General features: G+C 40.1%; 1 protein-coding gene across 5 annotated transcripts in view; it reads left to right on the top strand.

Annotated features, from left to right (window-relative positions):
- zgc:66433 (uncharacterized protein LOC321250 homolog) overlaps positions 1 to 19901 on the top strand; it is a 43658-nt gene that overhangs the window by 3861 nt on the left and 19896 nt on the right. Inside the window, exon 1 of one of the 5 annotated variants that reach the window (XM_062393476.1) lies at positions 2401 to 2503. The exons of 2 other annotated variants lie outside the window; for them this stretch is intronic. In XM_062393476.1, coding sequence (XP_062249460.1) covers positions 2475 to 2503 — 29 coding nt within the window. In that variant the 5' untranslated portion in view covers positions 2401 to 2474. Of the gene's footprint in view, positions 1 to 2400; positions 2504 to 5399; positions 6035 to 15173; positions 15224 to 19901 lie in introns of those variants that run through there. 2 more of the 5 variants (XM_062393475.1, XM_062393473.1) reach the window with 2 other exon arrangements.

Genomic DNA, 19901 nt, shown 5'->3' with positions numbered 1-19901 from the left:
TCCCTAGCCCCCCTACATTACCTTAACCATCCAAACTAGATGCCTAACCCTATCCTAAACCCAATTCTAACCCTAACCCTAAAACCAAGTCTTCACCCTGAAATGGCCCTTTGAAAAAGTGAGGACGGGGCCTAAATGTCCTCCCTTTCCAAATATGTTCTCACTTTGTTGGGTCTATACTTAAAATACTTAAAACTTACAAGTACAGTCCCTCACACTCACTCACTAACAACACACACATGCACATCTCTCTATAGTTGTGAGGACACTCATTGACATAATGCATTCCCTAACCCTAACCCAAACCAAATTCTAACCCTAAGTCTTAACCCTCCAAATGCCAATTTAATTTGTGAGGACCAGCCAAAATGTCCTCACAATGATGGTATTGAACCAAAACTTGCCCCTCATAACAATAGATAGACACAGACAAATACACACAGAGCATAGGTGAGTTGAAGGAAGCTGTTTTGTTTTTATCGCCACATAAACCTCAGCTGGGACCTAAGATGGAGTGAAAGAAGAGACGTTTGCAGCTTATTGGAGTGTAGAGTATCTCACACAGGACACACACACACACACACACACACATACCACCCAATGCAGGGCAGTTTGATTACAGGGCTATTTACATTACAACATAGAGCGACAAAGAAAGGGGGCGCGGGATTGGCAAAAAGAGAGAGAAGATGGTTTCCAGATGTGAGGTGGAATTCAGAGCTACAGAGCAACTCCCCTCCTCCTCCCTCGCTGTGCACAGACACAGAGATCTGGATCGGCCTGTGCATGTTGTAATGGAGAGAATAAGAGACGGAGAGAAACCACAAAAGAGAGGAGAAGGAAAAGGCGTTGCTCTGCAGGGGTGGGCGAGCGAGAGGAACCAGAGCCAGCAGAGAGAGAAAAGACGAGTTGAGTTGAGAAAGGGGATGGGAGGAATACAGAACCAAAGGAGAGGGAAGAAAAGCAGGGCCTCTTGGCTGACCGCAGGCCCAGAGATCTGAATCACATTTCAGCTCGGCGGAGGCTCTTCAGGAGTCGGCGAACAACAAATCCACCAAAGTTAAACACTGAGGAGATTTGTTTTCCAAAATAACATGTTTCGGCTAAATGTCTGCTGTGAAATGTAGTGCAGCAGTGCTGTTCTGTTCAGCGAATCTGTGTGCAGTATTCATGTCAGGTGATGCAGCATGGCTGGAGATGTGCTGATGAAAGGGGAATTTTGCAACTTAGCAACTTTAATTTTCAGTTGACAAATAAAGTTAATTTCAATCGTACCAGATGCATCAGCCGATCTGCGTCAAAATGGTATGGTCCCTGAGCCATACCACATCTTTCCCAGAACAATTTTCTGACTATTGTACTAATAACAATGTTTTCACAAATTTTAAACTAGTTTTTATAAAATGCAATATTTACTTACAATATTTGAAGGGGTTTATAATTAAAACATAAATGTAGATCATACTGAATTACTTTAGTTCTATAAATATTAAATAATCTGATACTCTGTTACAATTTATATAGATTGTAATTGACTGCTTTCAAAAGTTGTTTCAATGTTTCACATTGTAAACCTTTTATCTTTTTTACATGGATACTATTACAGTAATATGAGCTGAGGTCTAAATCTAATCAACCATAAAAATTTAAAACAACTAAAAACACTTTTTAGTTGTTCGAGCTGTCTTTTCAAATTACATTTTAAAAGATGTTCGTAATGTTATTGTTGATATTCTCTCTCTCTCTCTCTCTCTCTCTCTCTCTCTCTCTCTCTCTCTCTCAGTGGGTCCACACTGAGCCGTTTCAGGAAATACCAACATCCCCTCTTTTTTTCTTCGAAGGGAAACTGACCGACATTCTTCTTCACTCTGTAAACAGTAATCTGTATGATTGATACATGCATATGTATATATATATATTTATACACACACACTCATGTACACATACACGTTTCATTGTTAACTCTGCCATGTCAACCCTGAAGAATTTATACACGTGTATAGAGACATTGGATCTCCATGTTTTGAACTGCTCTTGTTGATTTCTCTGGAGGTAAAAGAAGTGCCCGGTCATAAATCTGCCTCAGCGGGGGTGTATTTAGATTCCTTTGCAGAAGACTTGGAGCCAAGTTCATTTTCACTCTGAAGAAGAAAAGCAACATGCCTGGTTTGGGATTGCTGTGACGGACACTTTGCATAATTAAACTTGCACTAAAGGAGAATTTTCTGTTATCAAATCACTGTGTAATGTGACAGTTGTCCATCATGGTGACAAACCTACAGATAATTATAACATGCACATAGATTTTTCAGTCCCCTTCAGCTAATTGTTTTGTCGTCCACAGCCTTTATGTTTTAGTTGACTCTAACCAATAGACTGTATATAAAAAAGAGCAAAGCATCTCCACTTCCTCCCACAGTCCAGAAAGAAAACTGAACCAGCCCGGATCCAAACGCTGCCATCTTGCATCTGTGATGTCATTTGGAGAGTCAATAGTGATCAGGTGATGGAGCCATGTTATCGAGGTCCCACTGAAACATGCCCTTGCCCAATTGCGAGCTAGTCTCAGCTGTCAATCTTTGTGTTTCACCTTGTTTTTTTTGCATCAGATAACTAATTTAAACATGCAAATAGCACCTGACCATACACCAGTTTGATAAGAAACACCTAAAATTACAGAAAACTTTAACTTTTAGGAGGCAAGATTTACGACCTATACCTCAGCCAGCCACTAGGGGGGATGGATCAAGGTGCTTTGGCTTCACTTTTTGGGAGTTGTCATGGAATCCGTCTTTATATACAGTTTTTGCTATCATCACTCGTAACGTGACAGACAAAATGTCAGCAACTATCTAAAGAACATGGCAACACATCTAGCAGATGAAGAGACAGACCGAGCACTGAGGTGGCCACTGGAGGTAAAACCTTTGACCTGCCATGACAATCAGCAGACACAAAATGTAAGTCAGTATATGACCCTAAAACAACCCAGCTTTCAATAACCAGCAGCTGAACGCCAACTTAACCAGTTCATATTAGTAGATGATATATATTAACTTTGCTTTAAGAGGAACCAGACTGAATGTTTTGAAGCTTTTATATTTTCAGAATAGTTTCCCCACAAGTTTTCACTCAATACATAATCAAAATCAAACAAATGCGGACTTATTTCATACTGAAATTAAAACAAGAGAACAAGAAGCCTGAATCTGACTTAGGCACCTTTGTCCTTCTGGAGCAAAGAATGAGACTCAGGATGGGAAATCCCTTCTTCCTGGTTCCTGGTATTAATCTCAAGCAAAGCTTGGGCAGCACTGAATGTATTGGTGGAAACACTGATTACACACATACATTAAGATTGTGGAAATCCTTTGTGTACTTCAGCCTGAGAGGCTCCTTCTTGATGGTTTATTGGCAATGTCATGTGGAAGACATTTCAATAGTGTGTGTGTGTGTTGTGTGTTGTGTGTGTAAAGGAATTTCTCAATCCCTGCAGCATGATGTGGAGCTGCTGGGTTGTACAACTGATACAGACTGACTGTCTTTGTTTACTCTGACACACACACACACGCGCGCGCGCACACACACACACATACACACACACACAGTTCAGTGACTTCAACATATTAAATCAATTTCAACATGTCTTCCGATCAAAATGATTCACTACATACAGTCTGGGCATGTAGGAATTGAGAAACTCATTCCACTGCCACCACTCTTCCAGTGAATGATTAATGTGATGACTAATGTGATTTGGAGGTTATTGTCAATTTCTTGGGCCAATTTCCCTGCAGCTGCATCACCACTACCACAATACTTAGTGTGTTTGTGTTAGGGTTCAGCTCAGAGGTCCGGCTTGGGTGTGTAAGCATATTTACTAGGCGTAGGGGTGATCGAGACACTTTGGCTGCCCTTATGGGGGGGGGGCCATCATTTCGTCCATCTTTGTATACCCTTTTTGAATAGTGTATGTCTGAGAGGATCGAGCAGCAGGGAATCTCTGGATCAACCCTCTAAATTCACCCCCGTAGCCACACACACACGTAAGCACTGGGAGCTGTTGTTAGTTAAGCTTCCTACTTATCATGATTAGCTGCGACAGGCTGTTGCGCGACCGCTAGGCCTCCTGCTGAGGCAGATGATTAAAGTAAGGTGTTTTTGTGTAAGCACTAGACGGTGATATGCAGGAGTTTTGATGGCCACAACTGATATCAAAGAGACACCTTTTAATGTACACTATGTCCTCTTTTATTCATCAAAAGGGCTTTACTGGTGGCACTGGCTAACACTATTCATGCTTTGCAGATGCATTAAATATCCATCATGGTCCCATCACAAGCATCTGTCCAATGAGAAAATTGATGTCTGTCATCACTAAGTGCTGTACTGTATATTGATTAAAAAAAAAAGGAAATCCATTGAATGAAAGTAGGACAGAGTAATGTACCAGTGTGCTATATACTGAATTGATCCATAGTGATTCAACATTATGAGGCTTCTTTCTATGGATGACAACCTTTAAAGGATTATTTAAACATTTTGAAAAACTTGCTGGACAGTATTTCCTCGTATAGAAACTGGCATTTAGTAATATGTTGGAGGAAAAAAACAAGTCTAAACTTCTGGTCCCTGTCATATAATGTGCCTGGCAGCTAAGAAACTTTTTCTATACCAATGACATGCACATACTAAAATGTATAATGACAACATTGGCAGCACTCACACATTCTTGACCTGATGCAGCGAATTATTGTCAAAACCTAAGAGCAGCCAAGCATGGGAATAAACTATCTGTCGAAACCCAAAAAGATTTTTGAAAAATTGAAAGTAAAACTCATGTTAAATTATCTCAGGAACTGATCCTGACAAGTTAATATTCAAACCACTTGCCACACTATGCTATTGGCTAAACAAGACCAGCAAAGGGGCACGATGGGCTATGCATGTGGTGCATGTCCCATCAACTAACAAAGAGGAGGCAGGGTTATGACCTGCACTTCAGCCAGCCACTAGGGGGTGATCGAGACAATTTGGCTTCCCTTATTGGGGGGCCATCATTTCGTCCATCTTTGTATACCCTTTTATACCAAAGTGTTGAGACAGACCAGCCTAAAGTTGAGCTACTGTCTCATATGGCTTTCAAAGGTTCACAACTAAAGGGGTTGTTATAGTACATCTGTTTCAGTATAGACATAAAACCTTTGTATTTGGCAGTTTATAAAATAATTAATTCTGAACACAACTAAACAGTGGAGAGAGAAAAGGAGGAAGAGTAGAACCGAGTGGAGGATAAGGTCATGGGGGGCAGTCGCTTGTTCCCACATGCCTCCTCCCTCATTCCTCCCTCTTTATCTTCCCCCTCCAGCCCTCCCTCGGCAGTATTACCAGCCGTGGTTACTCGGAGGAGAGGAGCGAGGCATGCAGCAGCCACTCACTCATTTTGTCAATTGTTTTTCCCTCTAGCTGACTACCCTACACTCCGAGGACTTGTAATACACTTCCGAAGCCAGGATTAGACAGGGGGAAAAGTCCTTTTCCTGTTTTTGAAGACACATGTGATCCTGATTTCATTTCAGAAGGACATTCCTGTTGTTAAACATTTCTACCTATTAATATTGAGCTTCTTGTGTGGTGAGCTCAACCTGCTGTGATACAAGCAGGGCTGCCCGTTGGAATTGGCCGTCCTGCATCAGCGTCGGATCTCTGGAGACATGTCTGAAGTCTGACTTTAGTGGCGCTCCAAAGGGGGAGGAACCTCACAGGATGGTTTGACTTTGAGGAGTCATCTACGCTCGTGTCCTGCATCTTCTCTGCTGCAAAGAGAGAGAAGTCGTTGGTTTTCAGGAAGGAGACGTAGACTGGTGTGGAAGTTAACCACCAGGTGTTGGATGTGAGGGTTTCATATTCCACAGACCAGGGAAAAACTTTTCTGTTTTTTTTTTTTTTTACAAAGACTGAGGACTTTTCAAGCTTTTGTTCCACGTCAGTGTTACAGCATGGCTGGGATGTATGGCTGCTTCAAGGGCAGGAAGTAAGTTTCACTCATTAAAAAAGTTGTTTTGACATCACACCTGACAACATAATATTGCTCATTCATATTGCTTCACCGACATGCCCAGTCACATCACAAGCACCGTTTCCAAATCTGTGTCGGCGGACAGGGGTGTAATTTGGCTCTTTAAGGGGATCTGTCATTTTCAGCACATAACAGAAACCATTGACGACAAGATAACACAGGATATATATTTTGTCAATGGCAAAACACTCTAATACTTGAACTCCTCATTCCCAGATGGCTATATTGAGTTGAGCAAATAAATAAATCCTTCTTAGAGGGTACTGATTCTGTGTTGTCTTGCACCACTCTACTAAACCTTTTGTTTGTCTTTGTTTATTGAGACAATTGATGACTTGTAGTTGGCAGTAGCAGTCAGCTGTATGACTCAGAGCTGACCGACTGAATACTCTGTTTTTACTCTGCGACTCACAGCTTTTTTGGAAATTCCCACAACTGAAGTTTGATCCTGACACAGAATCCAGTGGATGAAAAACAATTGGGATTAAATTTCACTGACCCTGGATCAATACATGTTGTTTATCTGTTGATGATGTGATACTTGATATCTGCAGCTATGAGAGTTTATTTTCTTTTAAATCTGACTTGTTGTGCTCCTGCTGATGAAAGTCATCGCTGCTTTTAAATATAGGACTCTGGGCTTGGCAGTGTGATGGGACCACAGAGGGTTCATATAATGAGGGCCTTTAGCTTTTTGACTTCAGTAAAGAATCTTTTTTGTACTAAAGCTTAATAGATGTGCTGTTGGATGCACTGACACCCACGTCCACTTTCTTTATCTTTGTCCTTTCAGTATCATGACATGGAAACAAAACAAGCTTGTATGGCCACTCAGCAGAGTTGACCAAGACAAACATTTTGCTTGTGCGTGTGTGTGACGCAGCGAAAGAAAGTGAATAAGAAGGAGAGGGGATGAGTTGCATGACAGCGGCACAAAGATTCCACTAAAGAACCACAACTCTGTTAGCATGGAATTCACTGAAACCACAAATAACTTCTCACCACAAACTGGGAATATGCAGAAATTGTTGATAAAGCAGAGTTGACCCCGACAAACACACGACTGGTAGTGTTTTAAATACAGCTTGTAACAACATGGTTACACGTTAGGTTTCTGGCAATAGAAAATTAATTTCTAAATTATATTCTTGTATGTTTTTGTCTTCTTGTGTTTGGAAGTCAGTATAAAGTTGGAATAAACCCATTTATCTGTAGTGTTGTCTTGACTTATTAATTAAAAGTCATGGCTCAACACAGAGATGCTTTTAAACAACCTTCAATAGAGTAAAGATTTCAAGCATGTTAAAATGGACTTTATAATATTCCCCTCAACTGCTTTGAGACCATAGCTGTTAAACCTGGCTACAAGAGGCCTGCTGGATGTCACAAGCAACAATACAACAACAAAATACACAGCACAAGAGTTTAGTGGGTGGTGTCTTTCATTCAGCATTAACAAAACTAAAAACACAAGTAGTGGGAATTGATTAAAATGAGCCTCTGATGTGGCAAATGTTAACAAACGTGTCTAGCTAGCATTTTCGTGTCACCGTTGTCTAATGTGTGTATCAAGTAATATGTATTTTTGAATTGCAGTTATGTGACAAGGAAAAAAATCTGCAGCTTGAAATATATTAACATTACAATATCCATTAATCAGCTGGAGGCAGAGAAAACTGACAGTTACTGGATGAGTGAAGGCTGTTTTTGACTCCTCCTGCTGGGCGTCAGACCGTGGGGTCTGGAACACTCTAAAATGATCTATATTTTCAGTCATCTGAACTTTGTGCTTTAGGAAGTCTTTAATATGTTAAATAATGAAGCCCTGAATTTAATAATTAGGTAGGTCTTAATTATGTTAATGCTCATTTAACGCTTCTTCAGTCACACTCTTAAATGTGGTTGTTTAGTTTTTTAAGTTGAATGTTTTTGCAGCATACTGATATTAGCACACTGTAATAACACAAGACCACTGTGGGCTGATAGTGAGTATACAACACCCTGGTAAGAATTTATCTGAGTACACTCAGCTTGGCTTTGACAAAGACTATGCATCCTGTATCTGCCTGTAGTTTGTGAGATAACTAGGATACTTCACATCATCTACAAGTATGTGGGACTCTGATATACCTCCACGTCTTTCATACTTGTCATCTGTCTTAAATTTCGCTCATTACCGTTTTGGAAAAGTTTTAAATTTTACTTGTTGGAACCTGCAGAAACCCTGTTCTTGGTTAAACTAAGAATTTGGGAATGGTACAACTCTAAACTGCATGTGTCTTGCATGAGAAGGAAGCTGGACTGGCATAACAACATGACTAAAGGTGCAGGGTTGATGGTTTAATTACCCATAACCCACAACCCAATTGGTTTTAGTGGAACAGTTTAATTCAGAGAGCAGAGCAGAAGCAGTTTTGGCAATAGCGAGGCAGGTTCGACCCCTTTTTGCATGGGGGTTGCAATAAGGCCAAAGACAAGTATGCGTTCTCCCTCTCTCGTCGGGGCACATCTTTCCCGATGCTTCCTCGATCCTTATGTAACCAGAGAAGGATGAGTTTGCTCAGCAGGAATGGTGATGCAGCTGTAAATGAATGTAGACTGTACAGAGTGACTGATGAGTGTGTTTGGTCAGTTTCTGTCTGAGTCCATGTAAGGCCTGTTGCTAAGAGAGCAGCCCCATCTCACACAGGAGGGGACTGGAGATGGGGGAGAGATTGGAGCAAAGAAAGAGAGCTGGAAGATGAAAGAAACCCCCAACCCCAAATAAGTGTTTCTCTAATTGCAGCCAAACCAAAAGGATAAAAGGCTTTTTTAGAGGCATCTGGACAATGATATTGCTTTGGACAAATATTTTAAACCTGCGGCTAACATGGACATTTTGTGCAACTCTGTTTAGGAATAAATAATAAACAGGCCAAGGATCAGAGTTAGGATTTTTCTGGTAAAAAGCAAATCTACACCTAAAGTTAATCCATTTGTTAAAATAAACAATATACAAATAAACTGTTTATCAATCCATCATGTCCAGTAGTTTGGTTAAAAGTTTTTTTATAAGCTTGTGATTTTCCATGAAATTACTCAACCTCTGACTACTTTACGCTCCCTCATTGTGTTCCAACATGTGAGAACCCTGTTTCCAGCCAATGAATGACCATTGTTTTAAATAGTTCTGGCTGGATTACTACACTACTAGTCCAGATTAATACAGTCAGACATGCTGGACAAAGAAGCAGAGATTTATTTTCATAATTTTCTTGGAATTTCTCTACAACAGAAGGTCTCTGGTTTTGCTTCAGACTCTGAATCACTGTCGTTGCATGCAAACACACACATTGCCACTCACTGGACTCGAACCAGACCACATTTTATTCTGACACACATTTCCTTGGTTTACTTAACCAGGAGGAGCTGAAACAAATGATATTGCTCACATTTTGTTTCTTAAACCAAGTAAGTCATATTTTTCAAGATGTGCCCACAGCAGTGAGGTAGACAATACAGTACTACAATGTCATGATAACATAATTATGGACATTATGGATACCACATGACAGTGCTTATTGTATCTATAAACACAAAGTCCAGTTTCCCAAAATATCACCCAACAGGACAGTTTAAATGCCTCCTGCTTACAAGTGATGTTAGCATTTTAGAAACATGGCATTAGTATAAAAAGTTTTTAAAAAAATATTTTTGCATTTAAAGGCATGGGACTCTTCAGGAATTAATTCTTTAATGAATAATATCCTCCTTAGTAGCTGGTTCCCACTGACCAGGCAGGGGTTGAATGGGTCAAGAAGGAAGTAGTTCAGTTCTACAGGCCATGTTCCCAGTTAGGTATGTGTGATTTGATGTGGGGTAGAAACCGGCAGACAGAAAGAGAGGAGGGAATGTGAGACAATGACACAGGAGGTAAAGAATGGATAAACATCAAGGGGTGGAGGAAATAAAGAATTGTTGTGTTCAGCTGTGATATCGTCCCACATTCTTTATATACTTCTCATATCCTTTTATGGCCCTTTGGAGATAGAATAGACAATAACAAACCCTCATGTAAAAGCTTTTTAACATGTGGCAAGAGAGTAATGGGAGAGTGAAAGATGTTTATCCTGGGAAGAGGATACCTTTTTTACGTGCTGTTCTCCATCACAAATCTTTAACAGCCAGGATGTATGGTCTATTGAAGGCCCTGTTGACCTATCAGTAGAAGCATCTAATAAATAATGATGGAGGAGGACACATGCAGGCAAAGCCCTGCTGATCAGATCATCACAACACCAAAGTGTATGAGAAGCAGCGTGTGTGGGAATATTTTAGGTACTACTCACTAAATGGCAAAAATACCAAGTAAATTATTTCCATATGTTCATCAGGACGATCATTTGAATGATTTTTAGCTTGCTCACAGTACAGACAACAGAATGATGATTTAGCTCGAGCCTAAAATATCATAACTCTATGTATCATATCTGCTTTATTCCAGCATGTCAAATTGTGATAATTGGGTGCCAAAAATGGCTAAAAAAAGGCTACTTTATGTATTGCACTCTCACTGAGAAGTTGTTATGTCTGTGTATACAACATGCCTGTCTACAGCTATATCTGTACAGAGTGGTTCAACCCAGTCCGCCTAGTTTATCATTTCAGCTGCCTGGAGAAATGCTTCTCCCTGAGTCAATTCTGCATCTTTCTCATCTCGCGGTGGAAATTGAAGGCTTGTGGTCTGTCATTGATCCGCTAACATCATATTACACAGGCCGGTTCATCTGCAGTTCCTCCGCTCAGTCTCTCATCTCGTCCCACTTTGCAGGGACTCAAGTTCAGACTATTAAACTTGTTTTTCTGTCTCAAATACAGTTTGGGGAATAGTTTCCACCGTTCTCCGGCCAAGCACCTAAAAATGGGTCTATTTTATGTCTCCCAAATGGATCCCACAGTGGATTGTGCTGCTGGGGATCCCCACTACTAAAGTAAGGGGCTAACAGAGTTCTGAGGTTAGTAGTGCAGAGCTTGTTTTAAACCTCCCTGTTAGGAATGGGCTGTTTGCATTGTCTGTGGTGGTGCTGGTTGCAGCTTTCTCTGTTTAACTGAAAAAGTGACCTGCAGTGATTGAGCCGAGGGAAGTAAAAAAAAAAACCTGTTGCTGCTGCACCACCACTGCTGCACAGGGAGCTGTTCACCTGTTTATTCACAGTGTGCTGAAGACTCAGTACACTGAAACACCACCTGGAGAATTAGTTGTTGTTTCTGTTGTTGTGAACGCGATGTTGTTATGATGGACAAAGTCTCTAAAGTGTTGATGTGACCCAGCCGCTGTGGCTGCGGATCTCAGGTCGCCTGTTTAAGCAAAGTTTATTAATATTAAAAGTATTGTTTGTTCAAATTGCACCGACACTTTGCACTTCCTTTTGTCCTTAAAAGTATGATGCCAATAATACGAATGAATGGTTCAGAAGATGTGGGAGACAAATACAGACAGAGATTTCTGGAATTAATCGATATAGATAGATAAAAGTTATTAACATGTTATGTATCCACCAAACCTCTGAAGCCTCAAACATTCCACCTTTCTTCCGATCTTGTTTTTAAAATGTAAAGATAAAATACTCTCAGCAGAGAAATTCTGCAAACCTTCTCAAACCCTCTGTGATGCTCTGTGAATGAGCAGCTCTCCTCGCGGTGATGGAATGTACGACAGAAAACAGAATTTCATTCATAAACAGAGGCAGCTCGTTGTGCTCTAACAACTTTCACATGACTTGAGGTTCAGCTCTGCTTTCTCTGTGTACAACCGCACAGCTAATCGGTTTGTTCTGTTTCAGCCAAATGGGAAATCATCACTGTAATTTCATCATGTTGTCCAGGGGAGAGCTGCAATACTAGATTTATCGAACTCGTGGCAATATGCGGCCACAGGCGTCGGATTTCATACATGTTTCACTCACCAAGTTGCCATACATGGTGCATTAGTCCTTTGCTAAGCTCTTAGCTTCTGCCCCTGCTTCTGACTCGTTGTAAGTCACTGTGCTCACTAATTGTCGTAGTAGCGTAATCAGGTCTATATTAGCCCACTTAGTTAGTTAGTGCTGGTGGTACAGAGGGATTACAGCTGCAGTGGATTTGTGTTGTAAAAGCTATGAATCCAATACGAGACCTACTATTGGACGTCGTTAACTAGATGTATTAATTTAAGATAGACAATAAGATACAGTCAGTACGCAGAGAAATGATTTTGTTGTTATGATTTGGTTCGTTAATAAATTAAAGGCTTAATTAATTCAAACAAAAACATAAACAAGCAGACCATGGGGCTATAAACAGGGTCATCATTGACGTGGTGAAAGGCTTGATCTATAAAACATGAACTGAACAACAGAATCCTCTTACATTAAAAGGCTGACAAATATTCACATCTGAGATTGCCCATTAGTTTCATTAGAGTTTGTGTGATTAATTATCCTGAATCTTGCAGAATCAGGGGGTTCCAGAGTTTTGTAGGTCTTAATACAAAAATAAAAAAGCTACTATAAATGGACATCAAGCTAATCATGGTGGATATAGATAAGATTTCCAGTTCCTCCAGTTTTGTCACATTTTTGGTGGCATGTCTCAGAAAAAGTCAATCTTTCCATTATCTTAATCATCATCTTAATAAATGCATCTTAATATAAATTACCGGAACAATTTCTATCAATTCAAAAATGGCTGGAGATTATTTATACAGCCATTTCCTTGATTTTGCTTTCTCACTGGCTGCTAGTAGTATTTGTTTTGAATATCAATGTGATTTTTTCCCAGGTATATCACACTAACATTAAATTCAACATCTGTAAAAGCTTTGTTTCTGAGTTGGGGTCCATGCCTTTGGAGGACATTTGGCGTTTTCACATGCAGTCAGACATCATGTCAGACATCTGCATGTCGGTGTTGCTAAGAGCCAGTTAGTCAGCATCATAAGCCTGTGGTACGATGAGTCTGGCACTAGTGCCTCCACTGAGGGATTAAGGCTGGACAAGATTGGATTTACTCTACGTCAGGACAGGATCCTTGTGGACATGTGTGTTCATGAGTCTTAATCATTCACTCCCTTGTTTCTCTGGATTTCTCTTAAATTGCTTTTTATAGTTTCCTCCCCTGATAACAGCACTGATCCTAGACACGGGTTGTTTTCACTGTTTATACCTGCACTCTGTTCAGTCATGGTGCATCTTGTGTGGTTGAGATTCGGACACTGTTCTGACCACATCAGCTGGATGAGACTTAATTAACTGCAGATGGCGTGGCACTGAGGTGTGTGTGTGTGTGTGTGCGCACGTGCCTTATTTTTAATGAGGTTATTCATCTGTCTAATGAAGGCAGGCCTCCTACTGGTCTGAATACCTGTACTTGTTAATCCATTGTTATGTAATGAGCCTGATACACACAGACACACACACACACTTACACATACAAGCACACAAATATTCCCTCTCTCGATACACGCACACACGTAAACTCATCGGCTTCCAAATAAAGCTAATAATGTGCCTGAGAGTGTTTACACTGGAGTGCAATGTTGCAGAAGGATTAGCATCTGAAATAAAGAAAAAGTTAATAAACAGCTGCCAGAAAATTGTCTCGGAACAATGCAGGATGGTAAATGTTCATAATTAAAAAGTCCTCTTAAAGAAAACAATGCTCCCTAAAGCCAGGCAGAAAATGAAAACAAGTAAAGCTCTGAGATGACTGCTGTAGTTTTGCATTTCGTAGAATAACAAGTTCATTTCATGAAGTGATGTAACCTGCTCTTATATACAAGGATATTAAGTGAAGTGGGAGCTGCAGCTTGTTAAATGCTACATTGTGTCTGTCAAATGGAGTTTTTGTGTTTTTCATACAATTATATCGTTCTTCACACCCTCTTTAACATGTCAGATGTTATAATGTCATATTACGTTCAGCTCAGGCAATATATCTGTTTAACACAGCAAAACAAATATGTCGTCTATTGGAATGATTTTAATATTTTCACTTGACTGACATTCATGAGTACAATTTGGTGCAGGTCCAAATAAAATCCAGATGTAGTGAGTTTAAATTTCGTTTTATTAGGCGAATGATTGGCCTTGGTAGAGGTATGATCTCTACTGACTGCCATTCTAGATGTATCCAAGCCATCTAATGTGTGACAGAAAACTGAGCCTGGTCCACTTCAACCTCTGCTGAGCCTCTGTGAGACAAACTGCACCTGAGTGTATGATGGTGTAGAAATGGGATCCTTGATTCTTTGTATTATGCTTTTCTCTATTTCACTACTTGTCTACAGTGGAACTCTTTACTGCAGCTTCTATAGGTAGCTGACAGCAAATCTAAACATCCCTTAAAAACTGCCCATAAAGACTAGGTCTCATGCAGGGATGTGTTTTTATAGTGCAACCCAGAATCTGGAATATTTCACATATCAAACATAATGTCAAGTGAATCATTTAATCCATGAAAGTGAGTCGGCAGCAGACATTTATTTTGACTTGATAGAAGGCGACTTATATCTTTACTCAGCTCAGTTGGTTGATTTAAAAATTGGTTTTGGTGATGACAGTGTGAAGCCATTATAAAAGCTATAAAGCTCTACAAGCTATATTTTCGTCTCTAATTCAGACTTCTTTCATTCCATCTGTGTGCTTATTTACAGTAACGTGTGTAAGTGGGAAAACAATCTTTCTGAGTTCTGTTGTTGAAACCCTCTGCACAGCTCTGCAGTGGAAGGCCTCCGTGTTTACTCTGAGTTTGTTTTGCCTTTTTTCTCCCTCCTCCTGCTAATATACTTCTGTTTATCTAACTGAGTCTTCTTTCTTTTCATGCTGCTCTTTCCCACAACCCCTCTCTCTGACCTCCTCCCTCCTTCTGTCTTGTGTTTGTCCCTGTCCTCGGTTTTCTCACTGTCTGCTCTCTCACTTCTCCTTACACTTTATTTATGTGTCCGCCACTCATCCTCAATATTTCTTGGTAATTATCTTGTCCTCCTCTCATGTCCTCCTCTCTTGTCTTTATAAATCCATCTCTCCTCTCCCTCCATTCCTCACCTTTCCATGTCATCCCTCCATCCATCTCATAGATGAAGCGGAGGATGTCACCATGGGGAGTCGGCTATGGAAGTGGGCGCAGGTCAGTCATGTTGACCCCTGACCCTCTCATCTTGAACCTGACACTTCCTCAGGATAGTAAAACACACATTGAGTTTGACCTTCTCCCTTTGTTGTAGAATATCATCTGTGTGTTGCCTTTAAGTGAGAGGCACTCTCCATCAAATGAAATTTGAAACTGAACTTAACTGAACTCAAGGAAGAGTTTAACATTTTGGGAAAAACTCTCATTTTCTATCTTGTCCCGAATTCGAAATGGAGAGGATTGATACCATGTTCGTATGCTAACTACGACACAGAGCTTTAGAATTGTGTTTGTTAGCATATTTCAACATTTTGGAGAGAGCCCGGCTCAAGCTTTTTGACTGGCTTTCTCCTTGCTAACTAAGCTAACTGCTAAAGTCTTGCATCATTGCAGACATATCTCTACAGCGCTTCCAGATGGGAATTGATGTACTGTATTGTACCATATGCTTTCTATGTTATTGGTTAATCCAAAAGTAGGTTGCAGCTCTCAGTCGGTTTACCGTGTTAACTATTTTTCTTCAAATTTTAAGATAATAGCCATAGTTCCTAAAATGTTCGACTACCCCAGTTAGGGTATCAGTCCTTGTATTTTCAGTGATTAATTAAATGCTGTTATATTTAGGATAACTCAGTACTTCACCCTGAAATATCTCTACAGACAATAAAAGTACATTTTATAATGTTACTTAATTTTTTTCTTTTAGTAAATATTATGGATATTATAGTATGTTCAGTCTCCCCACCCGTCACAATAGTCCAGTGGTTGTGTTGTGTTTTCCCCTTTCTCTGCTTCACTTCATCGTTTTCTGAGCTCATATCAAAGACAACATGTGCGCGTCTGTTTATCTGTGTTTGTTTCTGTCCATGTGTCTGCATCTGTTTCCTAGAGATGTTATTAATAAGGCTCTTAAACCTGTGTGTGCGTGTGTGTGTGTGTGTTGAACTTTTGGTTGTAGTGTTCCTGTGGCATCAGACAGGAAATGGATCAGTCCAATGTTATCAGCTCATAACAACAACTTCAGCCTGTGTCTTTTCATCGCCAAAATATTACAAACAATGAACTGAAATAAACAACAAGGGACAAGAGATACAAATCTAATTTTTTTGTATGTTTGTGTCTCAGTTCATGAGAAATTAAAAGAGGGTGGCGTTAATGATTGTCATGACTCTAACAAGGGTGAAGATGATGGTAATAGCTAATCATTATGTAATGGTAATACTGACGCAAGCCCTTCAGCACGTCAACAAACTCGGGAATGTTCCACCTGTTTCTATAATACTGACTCACTGTAAACACAGTTGACAAGAAGCTCTCCAGCCGCTTCCCTAATAGAGAGAAGGAGCCTGTTCACTCAAACAACAAATGTGAAAAAACATGGCTGTTCCTGTAAACGCTCCAAAAAGAAACATTGATTTCTCCACCATATTTATAATATATTGTATTATAGTGTATTGCAAGAACAGACCTAACTCTAGCTCAACTTACCAGTTTTACTGGAGCTATCAATCCAGTTCACATGGTCTTCATAAGCGGAGTCTGCTCAGTTGTCAAGGAGACGGTTATTCTGATAAACAAGCTCAATGGCTGTTATGATTTTATACAGAGTGCTTTAAGGACTTCTCGTCTGTGTTGGCTCACAGTTATCCAAACTATGTTTGTGGTTTGGTTTGACCTGATACCACGGTCATTAGTTATGTAACACATGAAAATTAAATAAGTTTGAATATTATTACTAGATCTTCATCATTTTAGGTTTTTATTTAATTTTCTGCTCCTAGAAAATTTGCTTTAGTTGGATTAGAAGTGGAAAAAAATGATATTTTGCTGAGTTGAATGAGATTTGTTAACACTCATATTTGTATGAGAAGCAGGAGGTTAGCTTTGCTGAATTGTGGCTAAGAAAATATGCTAATCAAACACATCTTAAACTTGGTTATGATCAACAGGAAAATGCCGTTTGTTTTATCTGTTGACAAACAAAAAAATGTTATCTTTACAATCTACATATACCTTTTAACTTCCATTGCACTAGGCTAGTTTTTTCTTCCAACTTCCATGCTTAGCTAAGCTAATCATCGCCTATGGTTCTAACTTCATCTTAAACAGAATAATCGTAGAACCAAATAAATGTTATTTACTAAAAAACTGTTGTTTTAAGTCCAGAATACTTTTATAGGTCATGGACTCTTGCAGACAAAATAAATTAGATTTGAATTACATTTATCTATTGTGACCAAGAGGATGGATGCGAGTGTCCCTGTTACCATAGAACAATCTATGGAAAAGTGATTGGTGGCTTAACATATAGAGTTGACAGTATGGGATGTGAAGTTAGTTCTTAAAAACCAAAGTACTTAGAAATGTAATTGTTACCCAAACCAGTGAAAAACAGGTAGACGTTTTTTTTGTTTTTGCTGGTTTCATTGTCCTTTTCACCTCCCTTGACTTATGTGATATTGCACATCTACACAGCCTTGTAGCCCATCCCATCATATGTTTAGGAGGCTTAATGCCTTGAAGCTTATAGTTATGAAAAGTTCCTTTCATTAAGTTTGGCCTAAGAAAACAATCCGTTCCCTCCTCTCCCCAAACGCTGTTCTCATGACCTCCATAACATCTGTGAATATGACTGCACTAACACAATCGGTGACACAGCAACGCTTATGCTGAGATATCAATTTACCAACCACAAAATCAGTAATGAGTCGGCTTCCTGACAAACTGCGCAGGAAATCGTCTGCATACAGTGCATAGCTAATTCGATTTGAGACTAGAATAGGGAGTCATGAAAACCTGGTGAATTAATGGTCCCTCTGTATGAGTGAGAGAAGCTGGTTCATCATGCTGGGGCTGAACTCTCACATGACCTCAAACTTCCTGTCTGCTGGAGGAGGTTCAGTAACTGTCCCCTTAATTCAAGTGGAGTGACTGATTAAAAATCCCATAAGAAACCGGGTTTGCAGATCAATGCTTGTACATTTCTCATCATGTTGAACCTTATCAGATTCTGAGATCTGATACTGTTGCCTCAAGCAGCAGAGGTTCACGAAGCAGCCAGTATCTAATGCGCTGCATGTGGGTCTTTTTTTCCTCTCTTCATTCAAGAGGGTGGTCCTTCAGGTTGAGAGCAGGACTTATTGACTTCACGTACAGATTCTGTAATGCTTTCACTCAAAACCCTGTGCTCGCACTTAAAATGACCAAGTTTGTACTTAGATTTACTGCACTCCAGCTTCAGCTCTTCTCCGCACTGTTTTCGTGAAACATCTGCTCTCTAAGTATTAGTTTTTGTGCAAGTTTGTCAAAATTTCCCAACCAACAGAATGCCAGGTGTAGTGTTGACAAATGGAATTGTCCCACCCTCGTTGTAGGTGTGTTAGCTTCACTTCTCTTAGAGTCCCGTATGGACATGTTACTTTAACCAGGTTCATGCTCTTCAGCCCTCCACTGCTTTATTATTACACAAGCTTCCTGTCTGTGTGCTTGACACCCTTGGAGTGGACACTGGATAACATGGAGCAGCAAAATCAAGGATCTTTTTATGTAATGGGAACACTGTTGCTAGTAAACCAAATACTATCCTATTTTAATTCCCCCCTGTATTTTATTAACAATAGTACCAAAAGCAAAAATAACCAAGTAATTTGTCATAATTTAAAAAATAAAATCCAAGAGCAGAGGTTTTATGTGCGCATAGAACCAGCAGGGAGATGACCTGAAGCTGGAGCGCAGGAGTGTGAGTGCAAGCAGGGCATGTTTGAGGTCAAGCACAGGGTTTTGAGTGAGAGCATTGCTATACCTGAGTGAGAAATCAATAGATCCTGCTCTGAGTGGAAAAAAACTCTAAAAAAAATGACAGGTTGGTTTATAGTACCACTTCATGTCTGTTTGAGTTTGTGTAAGAGGTTGCTGGGCATCTGCTGGTGCTGAGGTGAATGTTTGAGCTGACAGAAGTGGATGGCAGAGCGGAGCAGAAGACTGGAAACATAGCTGAGATGCCTCTGTTGAGACTGTTTGGATTGTAGTGAAGGATTGGGCTGCAGATTGGGTTCGGTTCGGACTGGAGTGTAACGCAACAGCTTGGAGTGGGAGAGAAGTTTAAACAACACAGCAGAGATTCATCTGAACAATTTACACAAGCCAGACTGCATGTGTTCAGTTTTTGAGGAATGAAGAAATAGATGAATGTCAATCGTTCAGGAGGTCGTCCAGCAGGTTTATGAGACTATTTTATAAGGTGGTTGCTCACTCCCGTCCCGTGCGTCTATGTAATCCTTCAAATGAACTTAGGCTGTCTGTTGAGTCCTTTGTCAATTCACATGTTGTCATTAGCTCAAGCCAAACCACTTTCACCCACAGTCACGGCACTCCCAATGGGACTTTTAATCACATTGTAATCCAGCGAGCCTGATCACATTGCAAGTGGTCAGGCTGCCGCATGAGCAATACAAGGAGAGAGGGGAGGATTAAGATAAATACAGCAACAGGAGACACAAAATAGACAGTCTGAGCCCATTGGGCTGCTGATGACTCAGTGTTCACCATGAGTCATTCATCAAGTCCCAGTGGCATCGTGTTGTGACTGCACGATTAGGTCTGTTGTCCAAAAGGGATTGAAAAGAAAACTCTGAGGATTTAAGGTGTATTACAAATGATGATCTGTGTTATTGTA

Source organism: Platichthys flesus, chromosome 8 (assembly GCF_949316205.1).
Source record: "Platichthys flesus chromosome 8, fPlaFle2.1, whole genome shotgun sequence".
Taxonomy (NCBI): Eukaryota; Metazoa; Chordata; class Actinopteri; order Pleuronectiformes; family Pleuronectidae; genus Platichthys; species Platichthys flesus.
Note: the sequence above shows the minus strand (reverse complement) of the source record. Positions and strands in the feature narration are given on the sequence as shown.